The sequence below is a fragment of the Aspergillus pseudoviridinutans genome, assembly GCF_018340605.1.
Source record: "Aspergillus pseudoviridinutans IFM 55266 DNA, scaffold_3, whole genome shotgun sequence".
NCBI lineage: Eukaryota > Fungi > Ascomycota > Eurotiomycetes > Eurotiales > Aspergillaceae > Aspergillus > Aspergillus pseudoviridinutans.
In genome coordinates, this window is record NW_025091283.1 from 3033829 (window position 1) to 3045744 (window position 11916).

The window sequence follows — 11916 nt, forward strand, 5'->3', positions numbered from 1 at the left end:
AAATTAACCAAGACATAATCCGTTTCGCAGCCGTTACATGATTGAAGACCAATTGGTCTGCATGAGAAATGAAGAGCAACAGCAAAGTCGTGGAGACTGCCATCAACCAGAAGCTGCGTGAAGAGATAGCCAATTAGTCTCCCAACCACTGACAGTACAAGAGCATACCATGACCAGGCTACAAGCAATGCTTGCTAAATTTAGGTGATCTGTGGCTGTTTGGGAGTCCATTGAAAGTTTCAGGACAAGCTTCAAAAGACCCACTCGTACTCGTTCAAGAATTTCCCAAAAGGGTAATCTTGATCTACATCCATAGACAGCAGCAGAGTATATGAGACCATCATGGTCTTCGCACCCGTTTCTCCTGATTAACTTCAATTTCACTTCAATTCTCACAATCAAGCCATAATGGACTTTACATTCCACAACGGGACGAATGGCTCCTCGCCCTGGGTCGAATTCTACCCCTACACCCCCTCCGACACAGCCGGATACGCATTTATGGCCATCTTCGGCATCGCAACTGTCGTACACATCATCCTCATGTTCCCTTATCACGCAGCCTACTTCATCCCACTCATTCTAGGCGGAATCTGTTCGTCCACCCCGTTCCCATCCCACAATGCCAAATGAGATACTAACCATTACTACCTCCAGGCGAAACCGGCGGCTATTATGGCCGAGCATGGTCCCACCAAAGCAGAACCGCAATCGGCTCCTGGGCTCTGCAGGAGATGCTCATCCTCTGCGCACCCCCCTTCGTCGCCGCGACCATCTACATGGTCCTCGGGCGGATCATCCGCGCCTTCAACGCAGAGCACCACTCCAGCATCCGCACAAAGTGGCTAACAACTATTTTTGTCCTCAACGACGTCATCTGCTTCCTGACGCAGATTGCTGGTGCAGGGGTTCAGGTTACCGGCGATGCGGATGTCATGGAGGTTGGCAAGAAGGTCGTTCTGGTGGGGTTGGTCTTTGCGCTGGTGGTGTTTGGGGTGTTTGTCTGGGTGGCGGGTGCTTTTCATCGGAGGCTCGATGCGGAGCCGACGGCTGTGGTGAGGGAGTGTCCGCGGTTGGGGTGGAAGAAGTACATGTGGGCGATTTATATCTCGTGTGGGATGTTGATGCTGAGGAACTTAGTGAGGACGATTCAGTTTGGGTCGGACAAGGGGTCGCCTTTGAACTCGGAGGAGGTGTATATATATGTTTTTGATGCGGCGTTGATGGCCTGTTCCATTGGGGTATTGGTTGTTTGGCATCCGGGGAGATTGGTGCGGAGGGCTCAGAAGGCGACTAAAGCGAGTCAGATGTGTGGGCAGATGGAGGATGCAGCTGATATTCCGTTGACGGGATATAGAGAGGTCTAGTCGATTGCATTCTTTGGATTGGTTCTGTATATGCTAAGAAGAACTGCTTCAATATGACCTTGTCTTAGATGAACGAACTCGAAAGTCATGAATTCAACGCTATGGATATCTATATGCATCTAGTTCAACATAACTCGTCTACTTTCCGAAAACCTTGTAGCGGTCCTCAATGGGCTGGAAGGTCTTCTCGCTAGGCTCGCTGGCKGGAGTACCAAAGACGAGCTGGGCATCCAGCTTCCACGAGGCAGGGATGTTCCAGGTCTTCTGCACCTGCTCATCAATCAGAGGGCTGTAGTGCTGGAGGTTGGCACCGAAGCCTTCGGAGCAAAGGGCGGTCCAGACTATTCTGTGTTAGTTACATGCTACCTCTTTAAAATGGCAAGAAAACCTACCGAGGTACTGCGACATGGCATTAGACTCGAGAGCAAAAGGATCGAATTTGTCAGCGTAGATGGCAAACTTCTCCTTGATAGCAGCGAGAGAGTCGTAGTCGACGAAGAAGAGGACCTAGACCGTCAGTACGGACCATCATCAAGGGCGGAAATCAACGTACAGTTCCGTAGGCGGCGCGGAAGGCGTTCAGCTTGGGCTTGGTGTGGGTCTCAAACATCTCCTTGGGGACCTTGCCGGCAGCCACGAGGCTCTCCATGATGTTGATGGCAATGTCCCAGAGCTTCTGGTGCTCCTCCTTGAGCAGGAGGACCACACGGGAGGTCTGAGTGTTGAAGGAGCTGGGGACGTGCAGGACGGCATCCTGGACGATGCTCTCAATGGCCTCGTCCGAGATGGGGCTCTCGGCCTTGAGGCCGTAGTATGTGCGCCGGGCCTTGACCAGCTCCAGAAGAGTGGTGGTGGCGGGGTTCTTGAATTCGGGTTGAGTCGAGCCCATTTTGTCTGTATATGCGATTCTAGGGTTTGGTATAGAGGTGATGTTGAAGACTGATAGATCGTTATTGACTTCTTCTTTGTCTGTAGAGGGGACGTGTATTTATATCCCCCACCACGCATGGCGCCATCGTTTTTCTACAGACTTCTAGCTGTGGATACTCCAGGGTCGCATCAACGGAGAATGGACAAAAATTGTCGATCCGAAATCCGTCCTCTGGATTTCCGTTATCAGGGGCCAATTAGAACGCACGTGCATAGTTTTCTTAAGGGTAAGCGGATATACGGAGAACCACCATTACTAACATAAGAGGCTCCATCATGCCCCACTGCGGAACTTCCCAGAAAGTGCTTACCAAGTGCTTATAAATGAATTGTATGGGGCCTAGAATGTTAGATTATGCATGCGAATTACCTTTGCTGTGTCCCCTGATATAATCCAAAATAAGCACTAATAGTCTGACACTGATATATAAGCTACGCATAAGCACGACAAAACTTAGTTACTAATTCAACTGCCAATAGAAAATACCTCATCTGATTTTATGAAAGCAACTACGGCGCGGCATCTAAGCACGAGGAGGTTTCTGTCAGACCACTTAACTAAAATGGTGTCTAGACGGCCATTGGTAACGGGGTCGGACTAGTAGCATAACAATGTGTTTCACATATTTGATCAAATATACTGTGTTCGTTCCTCCGGCAGGGCCCCCATTCTCGTATAGGACCAATGCACAGAGCCGTGTTAGATGAGGAGGTGTTTTTATCCAGATATTAGAGTTTCGGTGTAAGGCGCTGAGTGACTCCTGGTCCGACCGCATCTACACGACATAATCCACTTAGATGGGGCCATCGCATTTCCCTGAAGGGGAGGAGTATAAAAAAAAGTAGAAAAAGATATCAGCATTGGCGCTGCCCGGAATCGAACCGGGGCTGGCACGGCCACAACGTGACGTCCTACCACTAGACCACAGCACCCGACTTATTGATTTTGCGTTTCTTTTTTGCTAGACAAGCAATTTCTATCCAATGTGTTGGTCAAACTGTGTTATGTCAGTTCGTGCCAGTGATTTTTGTCTAGAGGAAAACTAGTGCTTTATTGACATGAATCTTAGGATAATAGTAGTGCCAATTGCTTCTTGATGTTGCGTTGTGGTGGTCTTCCGATTTACATTACCCGGCAACCGACATATATATTTCAGCAAGAGACCCAACTTTTCAGCAAAGGCGACAACGAGGCCACAAGGTGACCAGTCAGGCACGTAAGATGATAGTACTATCTGCATAGGAGATACCGAGAAATGCGACAATAGACTTGATCAAGCCTTCAATAAGTGAGTGGTTAACTTTTTATACGCCCTGACACCCTCCAGCAGCTCGTCTATTTCAATCTGCTCGTTCTCTCCATGGGCCACGAGAATCGATCCAGGCCCGTATAGATACTTTTTATGATCTCCCTTGAATCGAGGGACATCTGTTCCGTATGACACTGGTGCTGTTTCGAACCCTGGTAATTCGTTAGTAGGATTCGGAGAAAGGTATGGTTGACAACCTTCAACATCATGATCAAGCAACGTCTCTGGATACTCAAACTTGAATTCCAATCTGACATGTGGATGCTTCGCAACAACCTCCGATACAATTCTCTTGCACTCGGCCATATCTGTCGCCACACGGACGGCGCATAGTGCTGTGCTGGAAGCCGGGACGATATTATAGCTGACGCCGCCTTCAATCTTGCCGATGTTGAATGTCGACGGACCCAGCAACGACGACTCGGGGAATTTAGTACACAAGAACTCATCCAGGACTTCGACCAGAGCGGTATTGGCGTTGATGCCATGATGGGGGTATCCCGAATGACTGAAATCATTAGCCTCAGTAGATATATTTCAAAACGGACCTACCAAGCCTTCCCCTCGCCAATCAACTCAAACACCAAGTGTCCCTTATGCCCAACAACCAATTTGCCCTCGGTCGGCTCCCCAAACACCACGCCCTCGAACTTCAAATCGTGATCGTTCGCCGCAATCATCCCAGGACCTCCCTTCTCCTCGCCCACGACAAACAACAAACCGACATCGCCCTCCTTGACGGCTCCCTCCGCACGCAGCTCCTCGAGCGCACAGATCTGCGCAGCCATGGGACCCTTATCGTCGCATGCGCCGCGGCCGTAGATGGTCGAACCTTCAATGCGCAGCGGGATATGCGGCGGGACGGTGTCCATGTGCGCGGAGAGACAGGCTCGCACCCTTCGCGAAGAGCCTAGGTACGCGTAGACATTTTCACGGGTTGAGCCTGGGGCGATGGGGATGCGTTCGACGGTGTAGCCAAGGGCGGAAAGGTGGTTGTCGAGCCAGCGGGCGATGTCTTGTTCGTGATCGCTGGTGCTGGGGACCTGGATGAGGGATTTGAGGAGGGTTACTACAGGTGCTTCGGACATTTCTGTATCTACCTTGGTACTTGCTGTTCAATTGAGTGTTGCGTTGTGTCTGTTACGGTGACAGGAGAGGTCGATGCGGGGAGGACGTTGTGTGCGGGGAGATTTCGTCATTGCATGTGTTATCGCTTATAGTATGGAGTAGATGATAACACATTACTGATAAAGAGGTAGAGGAATCAGGAACACCGTCGGACATTATACGTTGGCGGTGGTAAGTAACGAAAGAAGAAAAAGATGGACACTCGTGGCTGAAACGCGCATTGTGCTTGGTGGATTGCTTGCTGCTGTAGCCTGTTGATTTACCCCGCCGCTATCGTTGATAACTTGATTCCTAAGTATTTATCTATCTGGCTTCACGACCTCTTTCTTTCTAGAAAAGAAACCAGATCAATTGTACAGCACTCATCATGGCGTCTCTCTCACTCGAATATCGAGCTGAACCCAGTTCCATTGAGCAGCATATCTTCAACATCCTCAATGACTATCTTCAGCCCTCTAGCACAACCCCTCCCAGCGAGGCCGCGCAGGCTATCCACGATTTGACTCCAAAGGCGGGTTCAACACAAGAAGAGAATCCCGATCTGGAGGACTTCCTCTGGTCCACATGGGGAACTATCATCGAAATTGCCAAACAGATCAATGGCAATCATCCCTCGCAAGACCGACTGGTCGACTTGATCTACGCTCTGACCGAATTACCGCCAACAACGGTGTCAATCTGGGGTGTAAGTGTCTTCTTCCTCTGGAGCAAAATATTCTGACAGTGCAGTCCGAAACTCGCCTATGGAACGACCTGCCCATCCTCGGACCAAGCCTGAGAGAATCCTGGAATCGTACGTAGCCCTCTCTGATAATGGTGCTGCATGACTAACTGTCCAAGCACCCACATATACAAAATCCGACGACCAAGAAATAACCGAATGGATTAACCTACAAGCCTTCACCGCGCGGCTGATGAGCAAATGCGACCCATCCCTTTCTCTCCTTGGCGTCTGGAGTCTGCGGTCGGGATTGGAAGAGGAGCTGTCGGACACGGAACTCGAGGGGGAAGGTGCCGCGGCAGCGATGTGGATGGTGTATGGTGGTGAGGTCTTGTTCAGTCAACTGGCAGACGGGGTGCAAGACGAGGAGAGGGAGCGCTTGATGAAGCCTGGGACATTGTATCGCGGACAGGGGCAGCTGTGCTTGGAGCGGTGGCAGTTCTGGAAGCAGCGGTTTGGGGAGATCAGTGAGAAAATCCAGGTCGATGACGAGACAAAGTGGGTGATTCAGTTGGCCAAGGAGAAGATGGAAAGGATTGAGCAGTAGCTCATCTTCAACTAAGTACAGACGGTGATAGATGCAAAAATGTGATCGCGGAAATTCCCCGCTGTGGTGATTACGCATCATCACGGAGATACGGAATTGCGGATTATAAATCTCCACTGATTATCCATCACATCATCATTTTTCCGCATATGCATACAGCAAATTCTTATCAATAATAGATAAGATGAGGCTCCCATTTTTTCCATCATCAATGCAATGAAGCGCTACTCAAACCCATAATCAAAAATGAGTGACACCGAGGTGGAGGACGGCCTAGATCTGCAGCAAACGCGATCGGGCTGGTCCATCGGCGAAACCCTCTCCCCACTGCGGGAGATTGTCTTCATCTTCGTGATATGCATGGCCCAATTCATGACCCAGGCTGGACTGGGTAGCCAACTGGCCCCACTGACCATCATCGGGGACTCCTTCCACATCACCGACAACGGCATCCTCAGCTGGTTCATCGCGGGCTACTCCCTGACGGTGGGAACCTTCATCCTCTTCTTCGGCCGCTGCGGCGACTGCTTTGGCTACCACACCATGTTCGTGATCGGCTTCGTCTGGTTCGCCCTGTGGTCCATGGTCGCCGGCGTCAGCGTCTACAGCAACTACGTGTTGTTCATCTTCGCGCGAGCCTTGCAGGGCCTCGGGCCCGCGATGCTCCTCCCGAACGGCCTGGCGATTCTAGGAGCGACGTACCGCCCCAGTCCAAAGAAGGACATGATCTTTGCGATCTTCGGCGCGACGGCCCCAAACGGCGCCATCATTGGGGCCGTCTTCGCCGCGCTCTTCAGCCAGCTGGCCTGGTGGCCGTGGACGTTCTGGGCGAATGCGATTGTTTGCCTGGTCCTGGCGGCGCTGGGGTGGGCCGTGATCCCGCGCATCCACCACGAGCGCGAGAAGCACAGCATGAATCTGCTCGAGTGGATGCAGGAGCTGGACGTCATGGGGGCGTGTCTGGGTGTCGGGGGCCTGGTCCTTGTGAATGTGGCGTGGAACCAGGCACCTATCGTCGGCTGGCCGACGCCGTATGTGTACGTCCTGCTGATTATCGGGGCGGTTCTGCTAGGCCTCTTCTTTATGTGGGAGCTGCGCATCGCGAGCAAGCCGCTCATTCCGTTCCACGCGTTGACGCTGGATGTCTCCTTCGTGCTGGGCTGCGTCGCCTGCGGCTGGGCCAGCTTCGGCATCTGGACGTACTACCTCTGGTTGTTCCTGGAGCATATCCGCGGCGAGACGCCCTTGCTTGCGGCGGCGCAGTTCTTGCCTCCGGGAATCTCGGGGCTGCTGGCTTCGGTCACGACAGGGTATTTGATGAGTCGGATCCGGCCGGGGTGGATCATGTTGATGGCCATGATGGCGTTCACGCTGGGGAATATCTTTGTCGCGATTGCGCCGGTGCATCAGACGTACTGGGCGCTGACCTTTGTTTCCCTGGTGGTCATGCCGTGGGGCATGGACATGTCGTTTCCCGCGAGCACGGTGCTGCTGTCGAATGCGGTGGAGCGCCGGCATCAGGGCATTGCAGCTTCCTTGGTCACGACGGTGGTGAACTATAGTATCTCGCTGGGACTGGGGTTTGCGGGAACGGTCGAGGTACATGTCAACCATGGCGGAAAGACGTTCCATGATAGGTTGCTGGGATATCGCGGGGCGTTGTACATGGGAATCGGACTAGGAGGGCTGGGAGTGGCCGTGAGTGTGATTTACCTGGTCAAGAGTATCCTGAAAAAGGAGCCACAGGAAGAGAAGTAAATAGCTGTACTTATAGATATACATGAAGCATTAATCCTAGTGTAATGAACCATCTACGCACACATATCAAAAGATCATCGTCCGAGTTAGGCAGCACATACCCCTGCATAGACAATAAAATCTAGGCTCAGGTCCAGCCTTGGTCTAAAACCTGTCTAGGGACTAAATTGATAAAATCAAAAACCAAGGAGTGGCTCCAGATAGATCGTATTAAAAAGATAAACGAAAAAAGAAAGAATTAAATGACAAGAGTGGGATTCGAACCCACGCCATCATACGATGATGAGGAAACTCTCAGAGTTTGATATTAAGGTGGACCTTAACCTCACGCCTTAGACCAACTCGGCCATCTTGCCTGGTTATGTTTGGTCAGGCGTATGTAATGATATAACTGGAATCTCATAGAACACATCTACTCAATAATACAGAGTGCAAGATGTGGCAGCTGGACTGTCATAGTCGATGTTGATTATGATAAGGTGACTCTGCAGACACGGTATGATTTCGATATCAAGACTGCCATACTTCTTCTTCCCAGTCTTTGTCTTTGACTGTATACTCAGATCTCACCTCGAGCATCAAGTCCATCAAGGGTGCCTCCCTGTGCCACATGGGGAGGAAAATACTTCCTTGCTCAACAATATTGAATGGCAGCGATTGGCATACCCGTTGACAATGTGCAAGGGGAAATACTCCGTGCAAGCCGCGCGCATGCAGTGTCCGACAGGTGATCATCAATTCCCCAGATATTCGACTATTCTACCCCGCACGTACCCACCAGCCTTATGGCAGTCACATTCGTGATGCCTGTTCATCTGACACCAAATGAACCAATTTAGATATGAGATTTAGATACCCAGTGTCGATCATCTATGTCCGGTGTACTTGGTTCAGTCATACGTTGTCGGAGCCTTCGATCCGAGTCTGAAGTCTGGCTTCTGCATCTGCCGGATGAGACCCAGCCTCGGTACCTGGGTAATGGGTATCCGATTCTAGTCATAACTGTTCATCAATCATAAATATCCAATTCTAATGAACACAAGAACGATGATCTGCACTACCCCGCAATCTATCCTCGGTCTGCCACGCTGTGGCAGTGATCATCGTCATATGAAGATACTACGAAACTGGACTTTGCTTCAACCTGAGAGGGTTGAGATACTCTAAGACGTCAGAAACATGACATGATAATTTTGGACCGTATCCGAATGAAGCCGGGTCAGATAGACTAGATTGAATCGACATGTGCATGTGCTGATACAGCATGTATAAAGTCAGCTAGCTCTCATGAGCAGGGTAGATCAGCTTGAGCATCACAAACCATCATCCATCATCATGGATAAACTACAGCTCACACTTCAAGCGATTCAGCACCAAAGTACCCATATCATCAACCAATACACCCAACACCCCTGGCTCTACACCGCAGCATGCCTTGCAGCCTACCTCGCCATCACCCTATCCCTCCGCTTCCAACGCCTCCGCAGCATCAGAACGAAATACCGCAAGTACTCAACCCGGGAATCCATGGCCAGCATGACCGACCACGACGCCTGGGCCATCCAGAAACATATGCTCCAGCTCGAGTTTCCATTCACAGCGCTGAAAGCCCTCCAGTTTGCTCTCTTCCGCGTACCCTACCCCTACTCCCCCCTCACCTCATATAGTTCTAATACTAACGAAGTCCAGACATACGGCATCCCCAGCATCTCCACCCTCCTCCTGCAAACCTCCCAATTCTCCAACCCCACAACCAGCTTCAAACGCTACGCCGACACCGGCGTCCTAATCGGCGAGTTCATGGGCTTCGAGCCCACCTCCGATAGGGCGATCACCGCGCTCGCGCGCACAAAGCTCCTGCACGCGGGTTACCGCGCCAGTGGGAAGATCCGCGAGGCTGACATGCTGTATACGCTTAGCCTGTTTGCGCTCGAGCCGGTGCGGTTCGTGGAGCGGTACGAGTGGCGGGGGTTGAGCGCGCTGGAGAAATGCGCGGTAGGTACGTACTGGAAGAGTGTTGGGGATGCGTTGGGGATTAGCTATGCGGTGTTGCCTGGTGGGGTGGATGGGTTCCGGGATGGATTGCAGTGGTTGGAGGAGATGGGGGAGTGGAGTCGGCAGTATGAGGAAGAGAGGATGAAGGCAGCGCCGGCGAATCGGGAGGTGGCAGAGAAGACGATGGATGTGTTGGTTTATGGGATGCCGGGGTGGGTGAGGGGGGTTGGGGTGAGTGTTGCGACTTGTGTTATGGATGAGAGGTTGAGGGAGGCTATGATGTTGGTCTTCTTTCTGCTTAGGGTTAACTGATGATGCTGATGCTGGTAGGTATGATCCGCCGCCGCGGGTGATCAAGGCCATAGTCGACGCTGGGGTGGCGATTCGTCGATTCTGCCTGCGGTATCTTGCACTCCCGCGGCCGTACTTTATGCGCCGTGATGTGTTTACGGAAAAGCCGAATGAGTACGGTCGACACCATGTGCAGGTGTGGGACGGGATGCCGTACTATGTGCAGCCGACTCTGTGGAACCGATGGGGTCCGTCGGCGTGGGTGCAGTGGCTGATGGGATTGCCGTTGCCTGGGGACGACGGCGACAAGTACTATCCCCGGGGATACTACACGCCGGATGTTGGGCCCAAGTATTTCGAGGGCAAAGGACGGAAGACCCTGGAGGAGATCAAGGAGAAGTTGAGGGTGCAGAGGACAGGCAAGTCGCCGTTCATTAAGCTATAGTATTAGACGTGTATAGTTCGTTATCAATGCAACATTTCTCAGAGACATATCATCAGAAGTCCGGTTCCCACCACGATGGACAGAGACAACACAGTCTCCCATCCAAGTCTGCGGTTTGCATTTGCAGCATTAGGTTTACCTCCAGTACCTCCCGTGACTCCATTGACCGAAATGGCACCACCCCCGTTACCGCCACTGCCACCGTTGCTGTTACTACTACTACTGCTACCATCACCCCCCGAAACGAAAGTCGGAAAGCTGCTGGCCGTCGCAACGTTCGTCGGGGTTACTGGGTTCGTCGCACTAGCAGGCGTATAGAAGCTCATCGTAGCCGAGAGCCGCGTGAACGAGGACGAAGCGTCCGACCCGGCCGTCGCTTGCACCGAAACAATCGTCGACGTCGTCGTGACAGTCGACGTGCGAATCGAAGCCGTCACAGGGGCGTAGTACGTGTAAAACGTGACCCAGTATGTCCTATTCCCATCAGTCATCTCCCTATATTTTCAAACCACAAAAAAGTCATACCATGTCACTGTCCACGAATACCAAGTCCACTCCACCCCGGTATAGGTCGTCGTGTGGTAGGCCGTGGTGTAGTGATTCTCCGTCTGCGTGTAATAATTTATCGTGTTATGCTGCGCGCAATTCCCATTGGGACAGCAGCCCAGTTTCCCGTTGACGGTCATGCATCGCTCTCCCAATGGACAGTACCCCTGTACGCCACAGCACTCCGCGCCGTTGGGCATGCACCCCGTTCCGCAGCAGTGCTCGCCAGAGTTGCAGAAGTAGCTTCCGCAGCAGACGTTGCTGAGGGACCAGACGCACAACCCATTTTCGCAGCAGATATTGGTGGAGCAGGTCGATGGGCAGGTCCAGCGTTTGGCCAGGGGATCGGATACGATGTCTGTTGTGGGTTCGGAGACGAGTGTGTTGTTGGGAATACGGACAGGGAGGACTGGATTAAGGGCGAATGCCCCAGAAACGAACAAGAGTATGGACGATGGCTTCATTTTGGCTGCAAGAGATCGTCCCTGAAGAGCAGAAGAGAAATTTTTGTGGAGACTGGAAAGGAAAAGGAGTTAGGGGTCCTGTTTATAGGCGGTTGAGCCTCAGCGATCTAATTGCAGCCATGATAGACGTTCAGCCTTTTTGCATGCCAACACTCGGCTGATTGGCTCTAGAGATCAACTAGGACGGACACTAAGAAGCTATACGAGACCCTACATGGTCAAGTGGCACAAGGATGAAAGTTGGACCAATGGCGATCCGCTGTAGATCGTATTTAAGGTGCACTAGGCCGTGGAGACGAGAGATCGGCAGTAAGACAATCGGGTAGATGTTGGAAATAGTAATATAGAGCAATTCTCTAAGGTGGAATTTGTAGTCTGTCTATGGATAGTTTAGTTTACTCTGTTTAAGTTAGA

At 51.8% G+C, this 11916-nt stretch overlaps 7 protein-coding genes and 2 non-coding genes across 9 annotated transcripts; 4 read left to right on the plus strand and 5 right to left on the minus strand.

Annotated features, from left to right (window-relative positions):
• Positions 1-408: 408 nt before the first annotated feature.
• Positions 409-1367, plus strand: Asppvi_004789 (RTA1 domain-containing protein; the record flags this gene model as incomplete). The annotated part of the gene is made up of 2 exons (XM_043300732.1): positions 409-595; positions 658-1367. The coding sequence occupies 2 exons, from the start codon at positions 409-411 to the stop codon at positions 1365-1367; spliced, it is 897 nt and encodes a 298-aa protein (XP_043156667.1).
• Positions 1368-1505: 138 nt separating this feature from the next.
• On the minus strand, positions 1506-2256 carry Asppvi_004790 (uncharacterized protein; the record flags this gene model as incomplete). The annotated part of the gene is made up of 3 exons (XM_043300733.1): positions 1506-1708; positions 1760-1874; positions 1921-2256. 3 exons carry the CDS (start codon positions 2254-2256, stop codon positions 1506-1508), a joined length of 654 nt encoding a protein of 217 aa, XP_043156668.1.
• Positions 2257-3159: 903 nt separating this feature from the next.
• Positions 3160-3230, minus strand: Asppvi_004791. Its single transcript has one exon. It is a non-coding gene; the product is annotated as a tRNA-His (tRNA).
• A 341-nt stretch (positions 3231-3571) lies between these two features.
• Positions 3572-4695, minus strand: Asppvi_004792 (M20 family metallopeptidase; the record flags this gene model as incomplete). The annotated part of the gene is made up of 3 exons (XM_043300734.1): positions 3572-3759; positions 3805-4115; positions 4160-4695. 3 exons carry the CDS (start codon positions 4693-4695, stop codon positions 3572-3574), a joined length of 1035 nt encoding a protein of 344 aa, XP_043156669.1.
• Positions 4696-5102: 407 nt separating this feature from the next.
• Asppvi_004793 (DUF3632 domain-containing protein) lies at positions 5103-6003 on the plus strand (the record flags this gene model as incomplete). Its single annotated transcript, XM_043300735.1, has 3 exons — positions 5103-5420; positions 5465-5528; positions 5576-6003. 3 exons carry the CDS (start codon positions 5103-5105, stop codon positions 6001-6003), a joined length of 810 nt encoding a protein of 269 aa, XP_043156670.1.
• A 246-nt stretch (positions 6004-6249) lies between these two features.
• Positions 6250-7761, plus strand: Asppvi_004794 (MDR family MFS transporter; the record flags this gene model as incomplete). Its single annotated transcript, XM_043300736.1, has 1 exon — positions 6250-7761. The coding sequence occupies one exon, from the start codon at positions 6250-6252 to the stop codon at positions 7759-7761; it is 1512 nt and encodes a 503-aa protein (XP_043156671.1).
• A 243-nt stretch (positions 7762-8004) lies between these two features.
• Positions 8005-8117, minus strand: Asppvi_004795. The gene has a single exon. It is a non-coding gene; the product is annotated as a tRNA-Leu (tRNA).
• A 979-nt stretch (positions 8118-9096) lies between these two features.
• Asppvi_004796 (uncharacterized protein) lies at positions 9097-10492 on the plus strand (the record flags this gene model as incomplete). The annotated part of the gene is made up of 2 exons (XM_043300737.1): positions 9097-10037; positions 10087-10492. The coding sequence occupies 2 exons, from the start codon at positions 9097-9099 to the stop codon at positions 10490-10492; spliced, it is 1347 nt and encodes a 448-aa protein (XP_043156672.1).
• Positions 10493-10530: 38 nt separating this feature from the next.
• Positions 10531-11502, minus strand: Asppvi_004797 (putative GPI anchored protein; the record flags this gene model as incomplete). The annotated part of the gene is made up of 2 exons (XM_043300738.1): positions 10531-10966; positions 11018-11502. The coding sequence occupies 2 exons, from the start codon at positions 11500-11502 to the stop codon at positions 10531-10533; spliced, it is 921 nt and encodes a 306-aa protein (XP_043156673.1).
• Between the last annotated feature and the right edge of the window lie 414 nt (positions 11503-11916).